Source organism: Phascolarctos cinereus, unplaced genomic scaffold, assembly GCF_003287225.1.
Source record: "Phascolarctos cinereus isolate Bilbo 61053 unplaced genomic scaffold, phaCin_HiC Scaffold_7;HRSCAF=346, whole genome shotgun sequence".
Taxonomy (NCBI): domain Eukaryota; kingdom Metazoa; phylum Chordata; class Mammalia; order Diprotodontia; family Phascolarctidae; genus Phascolarctos; species Phascolarctos cinereus.
In genome coordinates this window covers 113,802,658-113,822,160 of record NW_027556180.1, presented here as the reverse complement: position 1 = coordinate 113,822,160, position 19,503 = coordinate 113,802,658, and the positions used below count along the sequence as shown (strand labels likewise).

Genomic DNA, 19,503 nt, shown 5'->3' with positions numbered 1-19,503 from the left:
GGGAGGTAGTTATTTCCTTTAGTTTCCTTTAAAGCTGATTGATTCTGGTTACAATACTTGTCTCTGTAAAGACCTCCATGGTCTCCACAGCTAGATAAATGAAAAATCCATAGAAGCTCAAATCGTCTGAGTCATTCTATTCAAATAAAACTTTCAGGTTGGCTGAAATTCCCTTTTCTCATTGGTGGGGAAGTTTTAATATCAGCTAACTGACAATTCCCAGGTGTTTCTCCCTCCACCTCCACCTTACCCAGTAAGTATCAGTGCCAATCTCTGAACCTTGATCTACACACCAGGTCCAGGTTCCAGGCTCCATGCTCCCTTCCTTCCTCCTCCTATCCACTCCCACTGTCTGATTCTGCTTGATCCAGATAAGAACCATAAAAAAATAAAATAAAATAAATAAAATAAAATAAAATAAAAAATAAAAAACATTAGATTTTACAAGTTTTGGTGCCCTGTTCCACTCAGCCTCATCAGACCTGTTCTCATCATCCCTAATTGTCCATCTTATTGTAAATACATCCCCTCAATAAAATTGACTTGCTTTATGTTCTCTCTGCTATGTTTTCTCTTATGGTGATCCACCCCTTTGATTTCAATTTAGAATTAGGAAGCTCTCTCAAATTGCATTAGGACAGTCCCCATGACTTCCTTATGCTACCTGGGACCAAGTGAAGAAAAGAGCTGTGGTAGCTATCACATAAGGGCCTCAGAATAATAGGACAACTCTAATGGAATACATGAAATATTATGTTCCAAAAAGAGCTACCTGTATGAAACATTGACACTATTGTTTTGATTGGGCTCTTTGCCATTTTTTGTTATTTTGTAAACTGGTTTGGGAGGATAGATTTCCATCAGCAGGGGAGCATTTTGAATGTGTAGCATAATTCATTAATAGAAAAGAATAGATATGAAACAAAGACATTTAGATAAAGAGGCTCACACTTGAATGGATTTTTATTTAAATTAAGTAAAATCAATTTAAATCATAATTTAAATAACTAGTCAGGAAGAAAGCATTCAATCAAATTTTTCAACAAATTGTTCATTGTCATTTTTTTTATACGCTCAGTACATATTTTTCACCACTCAGAGATTTAGGTTTCATAATTAGAAGGCATAGACATACATTATGAATTTTAGAACAATGATTTGCTTGTTTAAAAAATTATTTTTAGATGCATGAGAAAATTTAATGTCAGTTTCCAAAATAGTTAAATAGATACCTCTGGTAGAAGCAATCTTTACTGAAAAATTTAATCAGAAGCATTTGGAATATTTTTTTTGTCATCCTGTACCCAGAGGACAATAACCATTACTAAAACAAAACTATGTGAGGGTTTTTTTGTTTTTGGTTTTATCAAGTCTGACTAAAACATTGAGTGTATCTAGGGGAGTAATAGATTATAATACATTATAAAAGTTGAAGCCATGTGTTGAATAAGATTGTGTAGTACAATGAAAGAAGCACTGGGTCTGGAGTTGAAGGTTGTGGGTTTAAACCCTGCCTTTGGTGCTTACTTCCTGCATAACGTTTGCTAAGTCAGCCCTCCTCCAAGGGCCTCAATGTGTATATCTGCAAAATGAGGGGACTGGAATAAAATCTCTTTGAGGTCCCTTTTGGCCCTAATCTTATGAGCCTGTGACCACTCAGAAAGATAGTATTTAGAGGTACCTGGGTAAGGCCTTGGGGAACCACTATATTACAGGTTTGGGAAGAGTTTAAAGAGACCTCAAAGGAGACAGAAGAAATGATTAGAGAAGAGGAGAACCATAAGAGGATGGAACTTTTGGAACCAGGGTAAGAAAGAGTATCCAATAAGAGGGGAGGTTCAACAGTGTCAAAAACTGAAGAAGTTAAGGACCACAAGGACTGAGAAAAGGCTTTTTGGATTTGACTTTTCAGATATCATTTGTGACTTTTGAGGGGGCATTTTAATAATCAGGTCATTAAAATCTGTCCTAAGTCTTAAAAGCACATACTTTAAAAAATTCATTTAAAAATGCCATCCAGTTCTGTCTTTATGATTTGAATTGGATGTTGTTTTAGAATGGCTAAAATATGAATATTTACCACTAATTATGAGGTAATTAAATTAAGAATAATTAGTCAGTATCCATTTGTGAGATCAATGTGTGTTAGATAAATACAATAATTGTGAAGATTTTAATAATATGAAATCACTAAGTAGAAGGTTAGAAAAGATATTGTGTATTATTCAGTGTTGTATACAATGACTTGTTAATTCAAATGATAAGGATTATCCTGGGGTGGGATGACTACAATTTTGAATGAATGGTTGATAATAATAGCACCTACCTACCATAGTGGTTGTGAGGATAAAATAAGAAATTTGTAAAGTTCATTGCAAATCATAAAGCAGTTTATAAATTCAATCCACTAAAAAAAAGCCTAGGTAAAGGGAGACTATGGGTTTATAATTTTGGTTTGGGGAATAAAATTGCCATACTTCTTTTACCCCTTAGATACACAACTAGTCCCTAGAAGTTAAGAACATAAGGGAGGGTTTGGGAATATAAGTAAGAGGGCATTGTACTCAGGGCTGATAATTCTTCAGATTTCCATGAATTGAGATGCTATCTTGAACACTATCATTTGGGTGACTTGGTTGTATATCCTAACAATCCATGATTTCAGGGAAATATAATATCTCAAAACATGGCTTATTATTTCCACATAGATATCCCAAATGATTAACTCTTTAGCAACTGAAAGATTTCATGCCATACTTGATAGATTGTTTCTGCCTTAGTGTTAGTTAGAATAAGGGTGACTGGATAGGCATTTATTTCATTTTGACACAATATATTTTAAAATGTTAATATTGGTAAATGGGAAATAGATGAAAGTAAAATATATTGGCTCTGATTATCATAATTTCTTAGAGAAATGTAATAAATGTAACATTCTCACTACATCAAGGAAATCAAAAGACTCCCAAATCATGTCAGCACTTGATCTTTCCAAATGGGAAAAAAAAAATCAACTGAAAGAACTTAGAGATCCATTTCATCCATAAAATAGTTCAGAGGGAGAAAATGAAGGATTTGGTTTTATCTAACAAAAGAGGGGGGAAATTGAACAACAAAATACAGCTTTCTAGATTCACTTGTTATTAGCCTTCTTCTGTTTGTGTGTTATGATTTCATGCTATTATTACTTTATAGATCCACCCACAAAAATAATTTTGTTCCATGATGCTGTAATCAGAATATCAAGCAAGAAATAAAAGTGTTTTGTATATCTATGTTGATAGATAGATAGATAAACAGATAGACAAATAAATATGTACATTTAGGAAAGATTTTTGCAACTATTGTGAACCAAGGATTTTGTTCAAAGTCACATAGAAGCGAGGTTTCTTAGATGATAGGGTCCTCCAGATATGTCTGCTTGTAAGTCATATTTTGCTGACTGTCAATGGAAAATGGAATGAAGTAGTGGAAATAGCATTTGACATAGTCAGAAAAGAACTGAATTTCAGTTTTCTTGTCAACACTCACTCCATAGGCAACTTGGCTCACTATATTAATTGTCAGACTTACTGTACACATAAGATTGTTTTTAAGCACTACAATAGTTCAGAATTCCTGAGTTCAATCAATACACTAGCCTTACCTTTCCTTAGTAATATGGATTACAGATGTGTGCTACCCTGCCTGGCATAAAAAGGGATTTGTTACGGTAGGAAAAAGGATTTTTTTTTAAAGTAGTAAGACTGAATTTTTTTTTTCTGGAAAAGAGGTATGCTATCCACATTTGGATTACAAAATCTTTGGGAAAATTCCACAGATTTAAACAAAAGTGACCTGTACCTGACTGAGAAATCCTATCCCCTCTAGAACAGAAATATCAAATGTACAGCCAGACCCACTGCAGCTTGAATCATATTAAAATATAATTGGCAAATATTTAATAAAAAAAAAGAAAAATACATGGATAATGTTAATGTGTAGTTTTCTAAATCAGTATGAGGCCCACATGGTTTAGTGGCCCTCATTTTTATTTTAGTTTGAAACCACTGCTCTAGAACATACCTGACAAACGGTCATACAGCCTTCACTTGAAGATGTCTAATGAGGGTCAAACCACTACTTCCGAAAGAAGTACATTTCATTTAGAGAACCTAATCATTAATTTGTTTAAAACACATTGAGCCAAAATCTGCTTCTTGAAAATTTCTGGCCATTGCTACTAGTTCTGCTTTCTGGGGCTAAGAAGAAAGAAAAAAATAATCCTTCATTTACATTTTCTTTTTTGCTGGCTCAACAGATGCAGTTTTTTCCATCTTTATTTGAATGGAAGCCATATGAGACCCTTTCATTATGTTGACTGCCTTCCTCTGGATACTCTATAGTTTATCAATACAGATGGCTCTCAGAACTGAACCTAATAACTAGATATAGTCTGACCAGGGCAGAATAAAAAAGGATTATCAACTCCTGACTTATGGACACGTGGCAGGTAGACTAGCCCTAAGGAGAACAAAGATAGGAAAAACCTGCTGGATTAGATTAAATGAAGAAAAACCTGCTGGATTAGATTAAATGAAGAAAAACCTGCTGGATTAGATTAAATGAATATAGATGAGATCTGTGCTGGTGAGAATACAAGCATGAGGTCACAAGGTATAGGAATACATCTAAAGAACAAGATATCAAAGACATAGGGGAAAAATCTCAGCCTTAAAATATATCCAAAAGAACATCACTAATTCTCAACCTATGTACTTTCCCATCTATTCAAATTTTTTTTTGTCAAACATGAATGAGGGTATCATTGACGAAGGTGGGAACAATCAAGCTTTCACAAATAGTATTCAATAATAGGCCAAGGAGAGACCTATAAAAATAAAATATCCTATAAAAATCAACATTAAATCTGGCAAAATAAACTTATACAATTCTGAACGTGAGTTGAAATCCAAAAAATCATAGATGAAAGCTGGAAGGTACCTTGGAGGTCTTCTAAGTCTATTTTACAGGCAAGGAAACTCAGGTCCAGTTTCCCAATTTAATGAATTGCCCAATTTCACAGAGGCAGTAGAAATTCCAGTCAGGATTTGAACCCAGGTTCACAACCTTCAGAATTAACATTGTCTCCTCTGAGTCATCCAGAATAAAAATTAATATGAAAAGTTCAAGCAAATAGTGAGCAAATTATATAATTAAAGTCTTACTTGAAATTGTATTTTCAAGAATAATCACCTGCCCTAAATAAGTATACTACTTTTATGAAATGCATTAATAAATGTAAAGGAATTTTGGTAGAACCTAAGAGGTATGAGAGTTACCTATCTGGGTTGGTGAGGTTGATGTCAGATAGCCGTAAGGAGTCAGTCAAGAGTAAAGCAAGAAGGGATTTTATTCTGGCCAGCCCAGGGAACTATCAAGACAGAAGGCATCTACAATAATATAAGAGGTATAAGAGGTTCTTTATATACAAATTTTTAGCATGGCATTCATAACCTAACATTAGTTAGTGTATCATGATGTGAAGAAAAAGAAAAGAAAGTTGGCTATTAATAAAACACAGGTAGTTATACACAGGCGCACAAAAGTATACTTATTGAAGACAAATGTGTGTTATAAGTTAGAGAGGCAAAGGATTTATCTTCTGAATATAGCTAAGTCTCACTATATAAAAGAATATTGCTCATCAGGCCAAAGAGGGAAATGAACTATCCCAGGGCTCTGAAATCCTCCATATTTAGGAGTAAAGTCTTTTTGTACTGCTAACAGACAAAAAAAGAGACACCGAGGGTCCCTAGCTGTTGCAGTTGCTCTTACAGTTCACTATAAGTCATTTCTAGTAAAACAGCCCGTACACAGCAAGATGGAATCAGCTTGCCTTGAGGTAGGGCTGTTTCTAAGGAGGGAATAGTCTATGCATTACACAAACATGTCAGGAAAGTTCATGGTCCAATAATAGAGGAGGTTTGGCAAGGGATATTGAGGAAAGGACAGTGAGGAGGTTCACTCAAGGCTTCCAACCACTAGAAACTTGCTAGAATCAGTCTCTGGCAGCTATCTGGGGAAGTAATTCTGTCTACTTCTCCCACATAAATTTGTAATTTAGATTTCCATCTGTGTGATCATAAGGAAACAACCTTCCTAGTCCTCAGTTTCCTTATCTGTAAAATGAGAAGTGGGATCAGATTTATAAAGTCTTTTTTAACATTAAAAATCCAAATCTATTATTCTTATATCCCTCTCTATGTTGATAGCATAATATATAATCTCAACTAAATTTTTCATAGCTTATATTGAGTTACTCACCAATTAAAGGCTTGATAAACACTGAAGTGAAGAATTTGATATTTAAAGTATATTAAATTACATATAAACACAATCACTTGCCCAAGTCTCAGAAACAGTGAAACTCAAACTTTTATTTTCCCCTCAACATAGACTCAAATTTTCATTCATGAAAAGTTTCCATGATTAGGGAAAATAATTTCATCCTTATTGCCTTCTTATCCTATGACATAGAGAAGTAACAACCTCTCCAGAGCTCAGTTTACTCATCTATAAAATTAGGCTAAATTCTGACCTCTAAGGACCCATCTAAATCTGTAAACCTATTATCTCTACAAAGTTCAGAAATAAGAAGTCCTACCACTCACTTCTCCATCTCATAGCATTTTTTTGTGTCAGTCGGTAAATAAGAATTTATTAAGAGCCTTTTGTGTGCCATGCACTGTGCTGCCCACTGGTGATACAAAGAAAGGAAAGACACAGTCCTAATCCTCATGGAGCTCACAGTCTAACAGGGGAGACAACATGCAAACAATTGGTACAAATAAGATACATACAGGATAAATTAAAGTTAATCAACAGAGGAAAGGTGCTAGGATTAAGGGAGAGCAAGACAGGTTTCTTTACAAGTTGGGATTTCAACTGGGACTTGAAAGAAATCTAGAAAATGGAGAAAAAGAAGGAGAATGTGCTGATACCTCAGCAACAGATGTGATGACCTTTTATTTTTCCTTATCATTTATCAGCCAACAAATAAGTGTGAAGTATGTCTAACAAAGAAAGGGAGTCATGCTGGGATCCTCCCTTAGGGGAATAAGACATGAACTACTTATGAAATAATTGGGTTAAATTAAATAATTCTGAATTTAAGTGCAAAGGAGTTTAGAGAAAAATGAGAACCAATATGGCCTCGAATAATATAGAAGGCTTTATTAGATGGATAAATCTAGAGCTGAACTATGAAGAATAACTAGGATATGTTGGGTAAAGAAGAATGAGGAAGGCATGCCAGATTGGGGAAGTAACAAAAACCAAAACATAGAGATAGGAATCTATTTGAAAAGAGTTAGGAATCTGGTTGGATTGAATCACAGAGTATATGTTGAGAGCAGTGGTGGGAAATACGTTTAACTAATTAGGGTAATTGCAGTTTCTGAAAGCTCTTAAAGAGTAGCATAGACACATGTTCCAACTTGATACCATAAGCAAAAAAAAAAAAAAAGACTAAGAGATTGTTAAGAGAGGAATTGATATAACGAAACTGTTATTTTATGACAGTTTATTTCTTTAGGATACAGGACAGATTATAGGGCAGAGAAGTAGAGAGACAAAAATCAGCTCTCCCTAGGAAGTCATCGAAATAATCTAGACACAAGCTTACAGAAGCCTAAACAAAGATGCCAAGGGAGAGAAAAGCACATCCAATAGATATTTCAAAGTAACAAAGAATAAGGCTTGGTGACAGATTGCATTTAGGGGATGAAGGAGAAGGAAAAAGAAATTCTTTGGGAATTGTCAAAGCTCAATTTACTGTTTTGTTGGTTATCTGGACTTCAAAAAGTGATAGAGAAAATGTTAATAATGCAGATTAAACTTAAGAGTGTATTTTGGAAAAGCTAGGTGGTGAAGTGGATAGACCATCAGGTCTGGAATCAGTAGGACCTGAGTTCAGATCCAGCCTTCGAGATGCGTACTAGCTGTGTGATCCTGAGCAAGGCACTTAATCCTGATTACCTAAAGGGGGAAAAAAGTGTCTTTCATCCTTTTTATTTGTTTCCTAGAGAGCTGGTGGTTAATTACTTACCAGCACGCCCCTCCATAAGTAGTAAAAAACAGATACAGGATTTGAACTCAGGTCTTCTAACTCCAAAAACATCACACTTTCCTCTCCATTGAATTGATTTTGGTTGGGAATGAATTGAATTTGACACAATAGTGGAGTGGAGCTGTCCTTTAGGAAATTGGGAGGCAGAATAAGTGACATTTATGTAGTAATTTAAAGTTCACAAAGTACTCATCTAAGTTATCACATTTCATCACTGCAATTGCGCTATATATGTAATATAAATATAACTATTCTCTATTTTATATATGAGGAAATTGAGACTCAAGTTAAACATCTTGTCCCTTTATGGAAAGCTAGTACATATTTGAAGTAGGATTCAAATCCAGACCTTTCTTTGCACCAAGTCCAAAATTTTGCTGTTCATTATTTTTTCATTATACCATGATAAGACAGAGTTGAAGATGAAGATTTGAGTGATATTAGCATGGAAGTGATAATTAAAGTTAAAATATGTTGATAAACTGATTAATGGAATGGAGCTAGAGAAAAGCACCTTAGAGGATAGATCAATACAGTAGAAAAAATGTTCAATCTAGAATTAGAGGACCTGAGTTGGAATTTTTATTTAATTGCTTACTGCAGGGCAGGATGGAGAAAGTGTTGGACCTGGAGTTAGGAAAATGAATCTTCATGAGTTCAATTCCAGCCTCAGACACTTTCTAACTGTGTGACCCTGGGCAAGTCACTTAACCATGTTTGACTCAGTTCCTCATCTGTAAAATGAGCTGGAGAAAGAAATGGCAAACCACTTTGGTATCTTTTCCAAGAAAACAAGACTGACAAGACTGAAATGTCTGAACTACAATTGTGATTCACTTAATCTCTCTGGACCTCAGTCTCCTCATATGTAAAATGAGTCGTTTAAACTAGTTGGTCTCTTAAGTTCCTTTGACCTCTAAATCTATAACTAAAGTTAGGAAAAAATTGAAGGGAAAGGAGTCAATAAATGAGTAAGAGGTGTCCTAGTTAGAAGAAAGTGTCTGTGGATTGCCAGGTCAGACAGCCATTTAGGGGAAGACAGCATTAACACTTAGGTTTTAAGCTCCAAATCCAACATACTCCAAATTGATGATACTGCACCTACAATTAAGTACTAAACCTGAGAAGGAAAAAATAATAATTTTTACCTTCTGATACATAGTTAGTCTAAGTGCTGTTCTTAGGATGAAATATTTGAAATTGATCTATTTGTGTGGTCTATTATAAACATAGAGACATGACGGGGATGAGGATTGGGGGGGGAGCTATTGGATTTTGTAAGAAAGATATTTACAGATTTCTCAATAGAGAGGTTCTTTTATATATCCACTTATGTCCCCTACCATTTCTGGGTCTGAACAATTAGCTGAAAAGCCAGATATACAAGTTTAAAAAAAATCCAGAGTAACTTAAAATCACCACTTCTAACATCTCCCTGAAATTCTATATATCACCACAGTTAAATGCTACATAGGACTCTTTTCCCACCTCTGGCTTTGAGTACACTATATTTGGAACATTCTGATAGATGAGAAGGATTTAAGGTATTCATTCAAGAGAGAGATGTTTTCACTTCAGTTTTTTTGTTGGTTTTTTTTGTTTGTTTTTTTGCTTCCGCTGGGGTAACAATCCATCTTTTATGTAGGTAATAAGTTTAACCCAGTTAATTTCACACTAGTAAACATTTAATTCCCTAGGATTATGCTAAATTTTTCTTAAGTTAAATGGAAAACAGTTCACATATAAGTAAGAACTTATATTTTTCTGACATAAAAAGTAATTTCTAGTTTTGTGGATGGGACCAAACATTTGATGCTGATTTATCTGCTTGATATGTAGTAAATACATGGAGACAGATATGCCTTAATAATTTTATCACACTCTAACACTATAAAGTTCTGATATGTGAGTTACAGATAGCTCCTTGAATAGGTGAGTACTTGCTAACTTTGAATATTTTGTGGTATTTCTATACATATCATGAACGTCTTCTGAAGGACTGAAAAATGTAAACAACTTTTCAATGTTTCTTCAAAAAATGGAAAGAAAAAAAAGTCAGCATTATGCATTTCCTCATCTAGTGAAGGGAATTTATGGTCTGGTTTCACTTGAAACATCCTCCTTTGATTATTCTGTATTATTGGAGGTCAACATTAAATATTGTCAAATGTTTGTTCCTTAAGATTTTTAAAATTTGAAACCTTCAAGTAAGCCTTGCTTACCTTTTTTGTTAAAAACATTTTTGTGGATAGCTTGTATTTTTATATCACCCACTACAGAGCCATTGTAATGAACTACAAAGAGAAAATAAAAATAAAAGTTTATCAAAATCAATTTACATATCACAAAAATATAATATGCATTGAACTGTTCTCATTGGCTCCTATTTCCACAAAGAATTGAAGGAGGTATCATGATTTTCTTTTGCCTCTATCGTCAACGATGTTCCTTCAAGGAAAATCCACACTAAGGTTTACACACACATACACACGCACACAAATATACATATATGTATGTATATATGTGTGTATGTAGAGATATGTGCATGTGTACGTGTGTATATGTATTCATATATACATGTATGTGTTATGTGTATATTTGTATGTCTACATATATACATACACACATGCATATATGTATATTCCCTCTTTACTTAAAATGTTCTTTAAAAGATACACTCAGATTTTTATCTTCTTGTATAAATTCTGACCACATTGCTTTATGCTTATTCTTTGGACCCTATTCTACATCCTGAAATCATTTCACCTCCTTTCACTGACTGCTTTTATTCTCATGCCCTTGCTTTCATAAATTTAGACCTACTCTCTTATTCCTTCATCTCCTCATTTAAAATATTCTTCAAGTACTAAATGATCCAGAAATTTAACCTGAAACAAGTTCAGTAGTTGATGTGCATATATTAGAGTATAACACATTTTAATTTCTGAGATCTGGGTAATTCACCTTTGAATTGTCCCTGGTAAGTATTGAAATGGTTAGAGGTGGGGTATCCTGCCTCTAATGGTTGCAAGCTGTGTCATCTTTGACAAGTGCCTTAACCTCATTAGGCTTTAGTTTTCTCATCTGTAAAATGAGGAAGTTGGAATAGATGGGCTCTGAATTTCCTTCCAGCTCTATATATGCTTTAGGTAGTAATATTCTCTTTGGTATCTCTCTGTCATTAGTATATGTGGTTTAAAGTGCTTTATCTTTCTTATTCAGCCTTCTCTTTCCACTCTGTACATTTGTACACCTTCTGGCTAGGGTGAAGGGTACAGTCTGTTGCCATTGAACAGACAAAAAGCTAACTAATTTTCATGGATATCAAACCTATGACATTAACATAATTAGCATAGAGAGCTAGCCAGTTTTTGTTAACCAGACACAGTTCTGTATTTATTTACTACAACACCCAGTGTCTGTTCATTCATATTCTAAATGCACAATCTCACTGAATTGTCCTGGGCACTGACCCAGTAAAAACTTTGCTATGGCAGTGGCCAAAACCTAGAGAGATTTGTATAAGCATATCTACAGTGACATTGTGACAAGTAATCTCATCATAATCTCAGACTTTCAACTAAGGTTATTATAAATGTCTCCATTGTGTCATGTGTCATAACATTGTCTCTAAATGTGACTATTGTAACATGACATACAATGGTGGTTAAAATTGGGCTAAAACAATGGGGATATATTATTTATTTTGATTTCTTGCTAACCTTTTGAAAAATGAATATCATTTTTAAAAAAATAAATCCCTGAATAATATTTACTTTAATGAGCTGTGCCTTTGAAGTCTACTTGGACTTTAATGCTAAACGTTTTAGTCATTAATTCTGAAGAGCAACTGTTCAATTTGTATCTAATTATAAAATCAAGTGTACATGAAAGAAAAGTTTGATGTCACATGGTACATTCATATGTATTATAAACATGATTTCTGAAAAAGTTATATTACATATGGATAGATAGTTGTGAGATTTGTTTATTATGCTCTCATATGATTTAGGGTTTCAAGGGGCCTCATAGATCATCTTACCTAAAACACCTACTTTATAGATAGTGAAACTGAGGCCTAGAGAGGACTGGCATTCTGCCTAAAGTAAATGCATAGTAAATTGTAGAGTCTAATATTTTTTTCTAGAGCTGCACAATATTTCAAACTTGTGTTCCTTCTATGAATCTAGAATAAAATCGAAGCTTGAAGAGGTGAAAATCTGAAGAAAATGTGGATGGGGCAAAATAAATGATTAAGGAAAAGGAGGAATAAGTAGATCAAAGTAATACAGGGAAAGATGAAAGTAAGGCAAAGAAACCATGTACTCCCTATAATTTTCAGTAGATTAGATATAGCCATTCATCTCTAATGGCCTAAGTGTGCTCTTTTTGAAGGTATGGGCCTCTAATACTAGATGACCTTTTGATGTCCCTTCTGGATCACATGTACTATATGATACTTCCTCTTATCAAAGAAAATGCAGAGGTTTCAACTTCACTTGAAGCTATATGTTTTTCTTTGTCTTTTCTAGGCTGGTCCTCAGTTCTGTCTCTGACTACTTTGCTGCTATGTTTACAAGTGATGTTTGTGAAGCGAAGCAAGAAGAAATCAAAATGGAAGGCATAGATCCTAATGCTCTCTGGGACCTTGTACAGTTTGCATATACAGGTATTATAAAGCGTTCATTTATGATTTCCAGTGACTGATGGTGATATCATTTTTCTTCTATTTGTTCAATTACAGGTTTTATCTTCTAAATTAGTATTTAGAATTATTATCCCCTTCCCAGACAGATCATTACTTAAAGTTTCCATTTTATTATCAGAGAGGGATAAAAAACAGAGACGATTCATTTAACATGAAAAGATCAGAGTGAGTCATTTTATGTCTTGTCACTTATATTGTCAAATTATATTTATTTTTCCACTCACTATGTTAATGAGAAGAGAAAGAGGTGCTAGTTAATTGATTTTTTTTTCTCCTAGATATTCCATGTTTAAATACATATTTTCACTGGTAGGTATTCTAAGGTCACAACTTGCTAAACGAATTGAGAAGCTGTGCTTATGATATGTGATGTCACTCAAATACATGACGTTCCTCCACTTAATGGTGTGATATGTTGGTATAAATAATGTTTCTGGGTTTTGTTTGTGCCTTACTCTTTTTACATTTTCCATCTGTCTCTACATAATCACATATTCATGGGTAATTTCGGCGTTTCCTTTGAATTGTTCAAGTATGCACATACATAATAACACAGCACTTGAACACAACTTACCATGTGTAATGCACACAAATTCTGTGTCCATTTCTATGAACCTCTTGCAAGGTGCCTTGTTGTTTCTCTACAGAGCCAAAGCAGTGTGTAACAGAGAAAGGGAGATCTGAATTCTTGTTCTTAAATAAAATTTCTTTATAAACTTCATGGAAACAGGTTTAATAGAATGAGAGAGTCTCAGATTTAGAGTCCATGTAGGCCAAAAGCCTTGTAGGCCTTTGAAACTATCTATAATATGATACTGTGGTAGAACAATATTCTAAGCTTTCCTCCCATACAAATTAGGATAATTTTCCTTTAGAGGCTTCAGACCTTTCTGGAAATGTGGTTGGCTTACGGGACTAATGGCTTAGACTATTGGAATCACTTTCTCATAATCTGAGTACAAAGCAACCACAAGATGCTGCAGTGGCAGGAACTCTGGGGTTCGACTGGTGGATCATTCTGGATAACTGGCTGCCCTACATTATTGGGTAACTGCATCAATGGTCCAAGATTAGCTACTTGGTTCAATCAAAACCCAGAGAAAGCTTTTCTTCACCTAGGAATGCCAATGCAAAAGAAGAGATTACTAAAAGATATATATATGTGTGTGTGTGTGTGTGTGTGTGTGTGTGTGTGTGTGTGTGTGTGTACACACACACACACACACACACACACACACACACACACACACATATATATTTTTACAGGAAAAAAAATGAATCAGCAGTCAAAAATAGAAAAGGCTAACTGCTCAGGAACACTTTGTTGGATTTTAAGGTCAAAGGGGATGCTGAGGAGCAAAGAAGCTCACCTAAGTCAGAATCTAAGAATTGCTCATTTGTACTAGAAGCAAAAAGGTCAATGGAAATTGGTCAGTGTTTTCAGTAGTGCTGAGATGAATGTCCCTGAAAGAAGAAACTATGCTTTTAAGATATAAAAAAGGAAAGTGTATGGATGATTTCAAGTAGAAATGAAAGGAAGGACTTATATTGAAAAGCATCTGAATGGGCCAGTGGGTTGAAATTGTTGTTTTTTGGTCTTTCAGTTGTATCTGGCACTCTGTGAACCCACGGACCTTACTGTCCATGGAGTTGTCTTGGCAAAGATACAAGAGCTGTTTGCCATTTTCTTCTCCAGTGGATTAAGGCAAAGAAAGGTTAAATGATTTACCTAGGGTCACACAGCTAGTAAGTGTCTAAGGGCAGATTTAAATTCAGGTCTTCCTAACATCAAACCATTGCTGTATCTACTGAGCCATCCAATTACCTCCTGGATTGAAATTAGCTGTGTTAAATATTAGAGATCTATAAGTTTTGCCCAAATGCTGGGGGAAAGGTTTTATCTTAGACAAAGACTTTGGAAAATAATGAGTAGCATGACAAAAATAATAAAGACAATAACTAGCATTTATATAGTGTTTTAAAGTTTTCAAAATGATTTACGTATTATAACATTTGATTCTCACAGCAACCTCTAAGGCAGATATTATTATTATTGTTATTATTCCCATTTTACAGATGAGGACACCAAGAGATATTCAGTAACTAGCCAGGTTCACATAACTAGTACATGTCTAAGACAGGATTTGAATTCAGAATTTAATGGATTTAGAGTCCAGTGTTCTATGTACTAAACTATCTAGCACTTTGCTATACCCCCCTCCCCTGCCCCAGGAGGTTTCTACCCCAGTCCAAATTATTTTAAATAAATATCTAGATTCAATCAATCAAAGCTATAAATTAGTAATGAACAAATCAAATCTTTAATCAATCTGGCAGAAGTTAAATTCTTTGAAAATCACATAAGGAGAGATGAGGATACATAGGATTTACCCTGAAATTGAGGGAAAGAATGTGACATACTTCTAGGCTTATGTAATGGCCTAGAATGAAATCCCCCATTCTAACAGCAGGAAAATCCTCCTCCCTCAAACCCCACTGACCATGTGACAACTTGATGAATTTTGAAAGGTTAGCCTAGATCTAGATTTTGAAAGGGTAAAGGATCTAGATTTCCCATCAGCATCACTTGTAGTGTACCTGAGAGGCAGTGTGGGACAGCAACATCTGCATAGTAAGTTTAGAGACACATTGGAGTCAAACTCTATAAGCACTCATGGACTCTGTAGGAACACTGACTCTTGAAGCCCTCTAGAGAGATATACCTATGGCAGGACTATATAAAAAGTGAAAGGGTTTCCAGTAACTAGAGACTTACCCTTTGCCCACGTGTGCTTTCTACTGTCAACCAAAAATAAGGAGGACTACCAAATGAGCAACAATAAGTCTTTAATCCAGGCAAGGGAATCGGAATTCAGGACACCATACGGCACCCAAGTACTGGAGTGCCCGGGAGGGGCAGAAGGAGCAGGGTGTGGATACACTTCAACAAAAAGAACATACAGCCTCTCAAAGCTGTTCCATTAGTTGTTTTGCAAAATAGCAGAGCATACACAGAAAAGGCTGGTGAGGCTTGGAAAGTGGTGACATCTGGTCAGAATAGCAGGCAATAGGGAGCTTCCAGAAAAACCAAAAAATGGCTTCAACTGGTTGGAACCTCTTCCAACCATGGGGTCAGGGTCAGGTAGCCCTTCTGATGACTCTATTCAACACTATTTTTAAGTCTCCTCTCCAAGGAGTGAGTGTGCTCCATATGAATCAATCAATTAAAAACTATTTGTCGAGTTAACTCTATGCCAAACTCTGTGCCTACAAAATAGAAAAATCAAGACAATGATCATTTCAAGAGCTCTTATTCCAATTTGGGGAGAAAACACATGTAAATGGCAGTGCACGTGTAAATGACTAGATGCATTAAAGATGCTGAGATGGGGTGAATATCAAGGCCCACAGGTATGTAGGTTAAGAAGATAATGCCAAGGGATTATAGGGAATAGAGGAAGGGCACATGTTAAAGCCTGCAAGGTCTCAGGAGGCAGTGAAAGGTATGGCCTGGTGGTCCTCCTCATCAGAAGGAATAGAGATGTTAACTCCTCTCATCCAACCCGGGTAAACAGTCAAGCAGTTTGGGCAAAGTGGGGAGTCGTGAAGAGTAAGCTTCTCCAGTAGTGGTGGCTCTTGTCTTCCAGCTATACCATGTGAGTTACAGGTTTGGGGCTGTGCTTCACACTTGTCCTTACCATACCTTCTAAGCATCTATTTCTAAAAGCTAATTAACTCTGGTGGATAATTAGAGAACAATGACTATGATCAACTGTATTGCAAACATCAAGTCCCTCAATGTTACCCTGAAGAGAGAAGTCAGCCACTCTGGAGATCCAGCACACTGATGTGAATAGAAATAGGGAGAAGGAACTCAGAAGGAGTACTACAAAAGGTTACAGGTAGAAGACTGAAATGATGCCTTCAGTTGCAAAACAATATTTCTTTTGGGATTCTCTATTCTGAAGAACAAGAAGATTTAGTAGGTAATTCCACATTTCAATTGGAATCAGCACACATTTGTTAAGCACCTATTAGGCAAAAGGCAGAATCCTAGTTGAGGAAACAAGATGCCTCCCCAAAAAGGGGGGGAGGGAAGGAATCCCTGGCCTCAAGGAGCTAATATTCTCCTAAATTAAAGCAACTAAGTTCATACAAGTAAATACAAAATATACACAAGTAGGATAGAAGGAGTATGGAGGAAGAGAGAGGTGAAAGGAAAAGACAGAAAAAAGGAGGCAGGAAGAAAATATCAGTAGGTTCTGAGATTATTACTAGGTAAACACACTATTCTTCCCTTTGGGTGAAACTTCAATGAAAATTATCTCACTCCTTGTGAAGTTCTGAGTAGTTGATTAACTCCCCAGAAGAAAAATCTGAACTAGCCAAGTTCCTTATTCTGGTTTGAAGAGAAAGGGCTTACAGGGAATAAAAGATAATTATGTGAAATAAGAAAAAATACTGAAAAAGGATAAAAAGGTTACAAGACTATCTAAGCTGAGTTAGCACTTATTTGCATAATATTTTAAAAGGAAGGGTTTAAACTACTAAGCTGTATGTTTTAGAATATATCTAGAAGGTATATCTAAATTTAATGAATTTGGAAATATACATATATATGCCATATAGGTACATACATATGTGTGTGTGATGTGTGATATATAACATATTACATATATGGTATGTATATGTGTGTCCATTTGCATTCATGAGTTTGCGTGTGTGTATGTGTATGTACACAGAGGGGAGAGAAAATAAAGACATTAAAAGCATTATGTTAATTACTCCCCATATGGCTCACATAACTTTGAAGTTCAAGTTCTTTTCTGCCTGGAACTGAAAACTCACTACTCTAGTGTCCTTGTCTTTCCCCTATTATGTACTATAACCTAAGGCATGCTGCTTAACTAAACGATGGGTATCTGTGATGTTTGTGGCAAACTGTCTACTATTCATGCTAAAAGGAATGTTTTGCGCTTCTATTAGTGGAAGGCACTCTGGAGAAGTCAGACCAGGGAAGTATCTTTAGGGAAGCAATTCAAGGGGTTTGGGGGTCCATTGATCTAAAGTCTCAGTAATAATGTTTAGTTACATAGGAAGGGATCTCCAGAATGCCATCTCTGCAGCAGCTTGTGTAGCACTGGGTGCATCCTTGGAATGAATGCTGATATATTGTGACTGCCAAGAGTGGCATGCAATCATAGGATTAGAGATTTAGGGCCAGAAAGGACCTTAAAGATCATATAATCCAACCCTCTCATTTTATAGATGAGGAACTAATTCCCAGAGAGGGAGACTCATATGCCTCAGATTAGAAAACATGTAGGTTAATATTTTTATTGGCGAAGTGACAAAACTGTGGTATAGAGAAATTGTGACTTGTTCATGGTGGTGGAGCAAGACTGAAATGAAGGTACTCCAACTTTTAGCCTATGATTTACTTTATCATAGTGTCCTCTCATCCCACTACCTAAATCTCCATCCAAAGTAGGTGCCATTACTTTAGGACTTATGCATTTCAGTACTTAATGACTTCTGTGGCCATCTGGTGGCTTCATACATACATACATACATACATACATACATACATACATACATACATACACACATATACACATAAATATATATACACATGTGTATGCATATGCAAGCCTATATATATATGTAATGTATGTGTGTATATATGTATATGTATGTAATGATGTCTGTATATGTGTGTATGTATGTGTGTATATATCTTATATATTTATCTATAGATAGATAGATATCCCAATGAATACATCCCAAAGTAATTAAGGCTTCAAATAAACTTTTTTTTCCATTACTGTACAGTGTTCTAAAGATAACACATTTTTGGTCATACTTCTAAAAGATGAACACTCTTTGCTTTTCATTATTACAGAATGGTGCATGTTATAAATTGCTGAAGGTTAATATGCTGCTTTTGTTTATACATTTTAGGTTGTCAGAGCTTGCCAAAATGTTGATTACTGTATTGTGAAAAAGAAATATTGCTCTGTCTTTTAAAAAGGAGGTATGGGATTCATTTTTTTTTCTTTTAAAGTTGCCTTCAGGCTGACAGCAAATTACATTCTGATTTATCTCTTACATAGTTCCTGGTATCCTGACATCCTCTAAAAATGTTCTTTGCTCATTGATGTGTAAGCAAATAGAGTCCTAACAAATACAGGAGGTGGAATTATAGGGTAACTAGCAAAGTGTCAGGTTCTGTAGCGAATTGATAAGGACAAAGTTTAAATAAAGGAAGCTGTCCATCTAGTAGTGGTATTGAGGAGAAGGGTAGAAAATTGAACTGCCAAATGGCAAACCTTTAATCATAGTGAGTGTTGGATTTCCTTTGAGAAACCTTTTCCTGGTACCAAAGTTAATTAAAACTTTGGTATATGCTAAGGGTGGCTAAAAAAAATTAAAAAATAACAATCTTATGCTTATGCCAATACATGAATAGAATAAATGCTAGCATAAACTGTATGGAATTTTTAATGCTGTGTTTAAAAATTTATTAAAAGTATTAATATAAATCAGTTTGCTTAGATTTGCTACAAGTTTTACAACTAAACTTAATAAAGAAGATTTTTATTACAGTTGAAGCTAAATTATAATTTTATTAGACCCACCAGTTTAATTTGAATGGGATGAATTATGCAAAAAACATTAGGAAAAT

The 19,503-nt window shown here is 35.0% G+C and overlaps 1 protein-coding gene across 1 annotated transcript in view; it reads left to right on the top strand.

The window, feature by feature from the left end:
• KLHL1 (kelch like family member 1) overlaps positions 1-19,503 on the top strand; it is a 535,364-nt gene that overhangs the window by 180,479 nt on the left and 335,382 nt on the right. Inside the window, exon 3 of the mRNA XM_020992473.1 lies at positions 12,643-12,779. Within this exon, the coding sequence (XP_020848132.1) occupies positions 12,643-12,779 (137 nt within the window). The remainder of the gene's footprint in view (positions 1-12,642; positions 12,780-19,503) is intronic.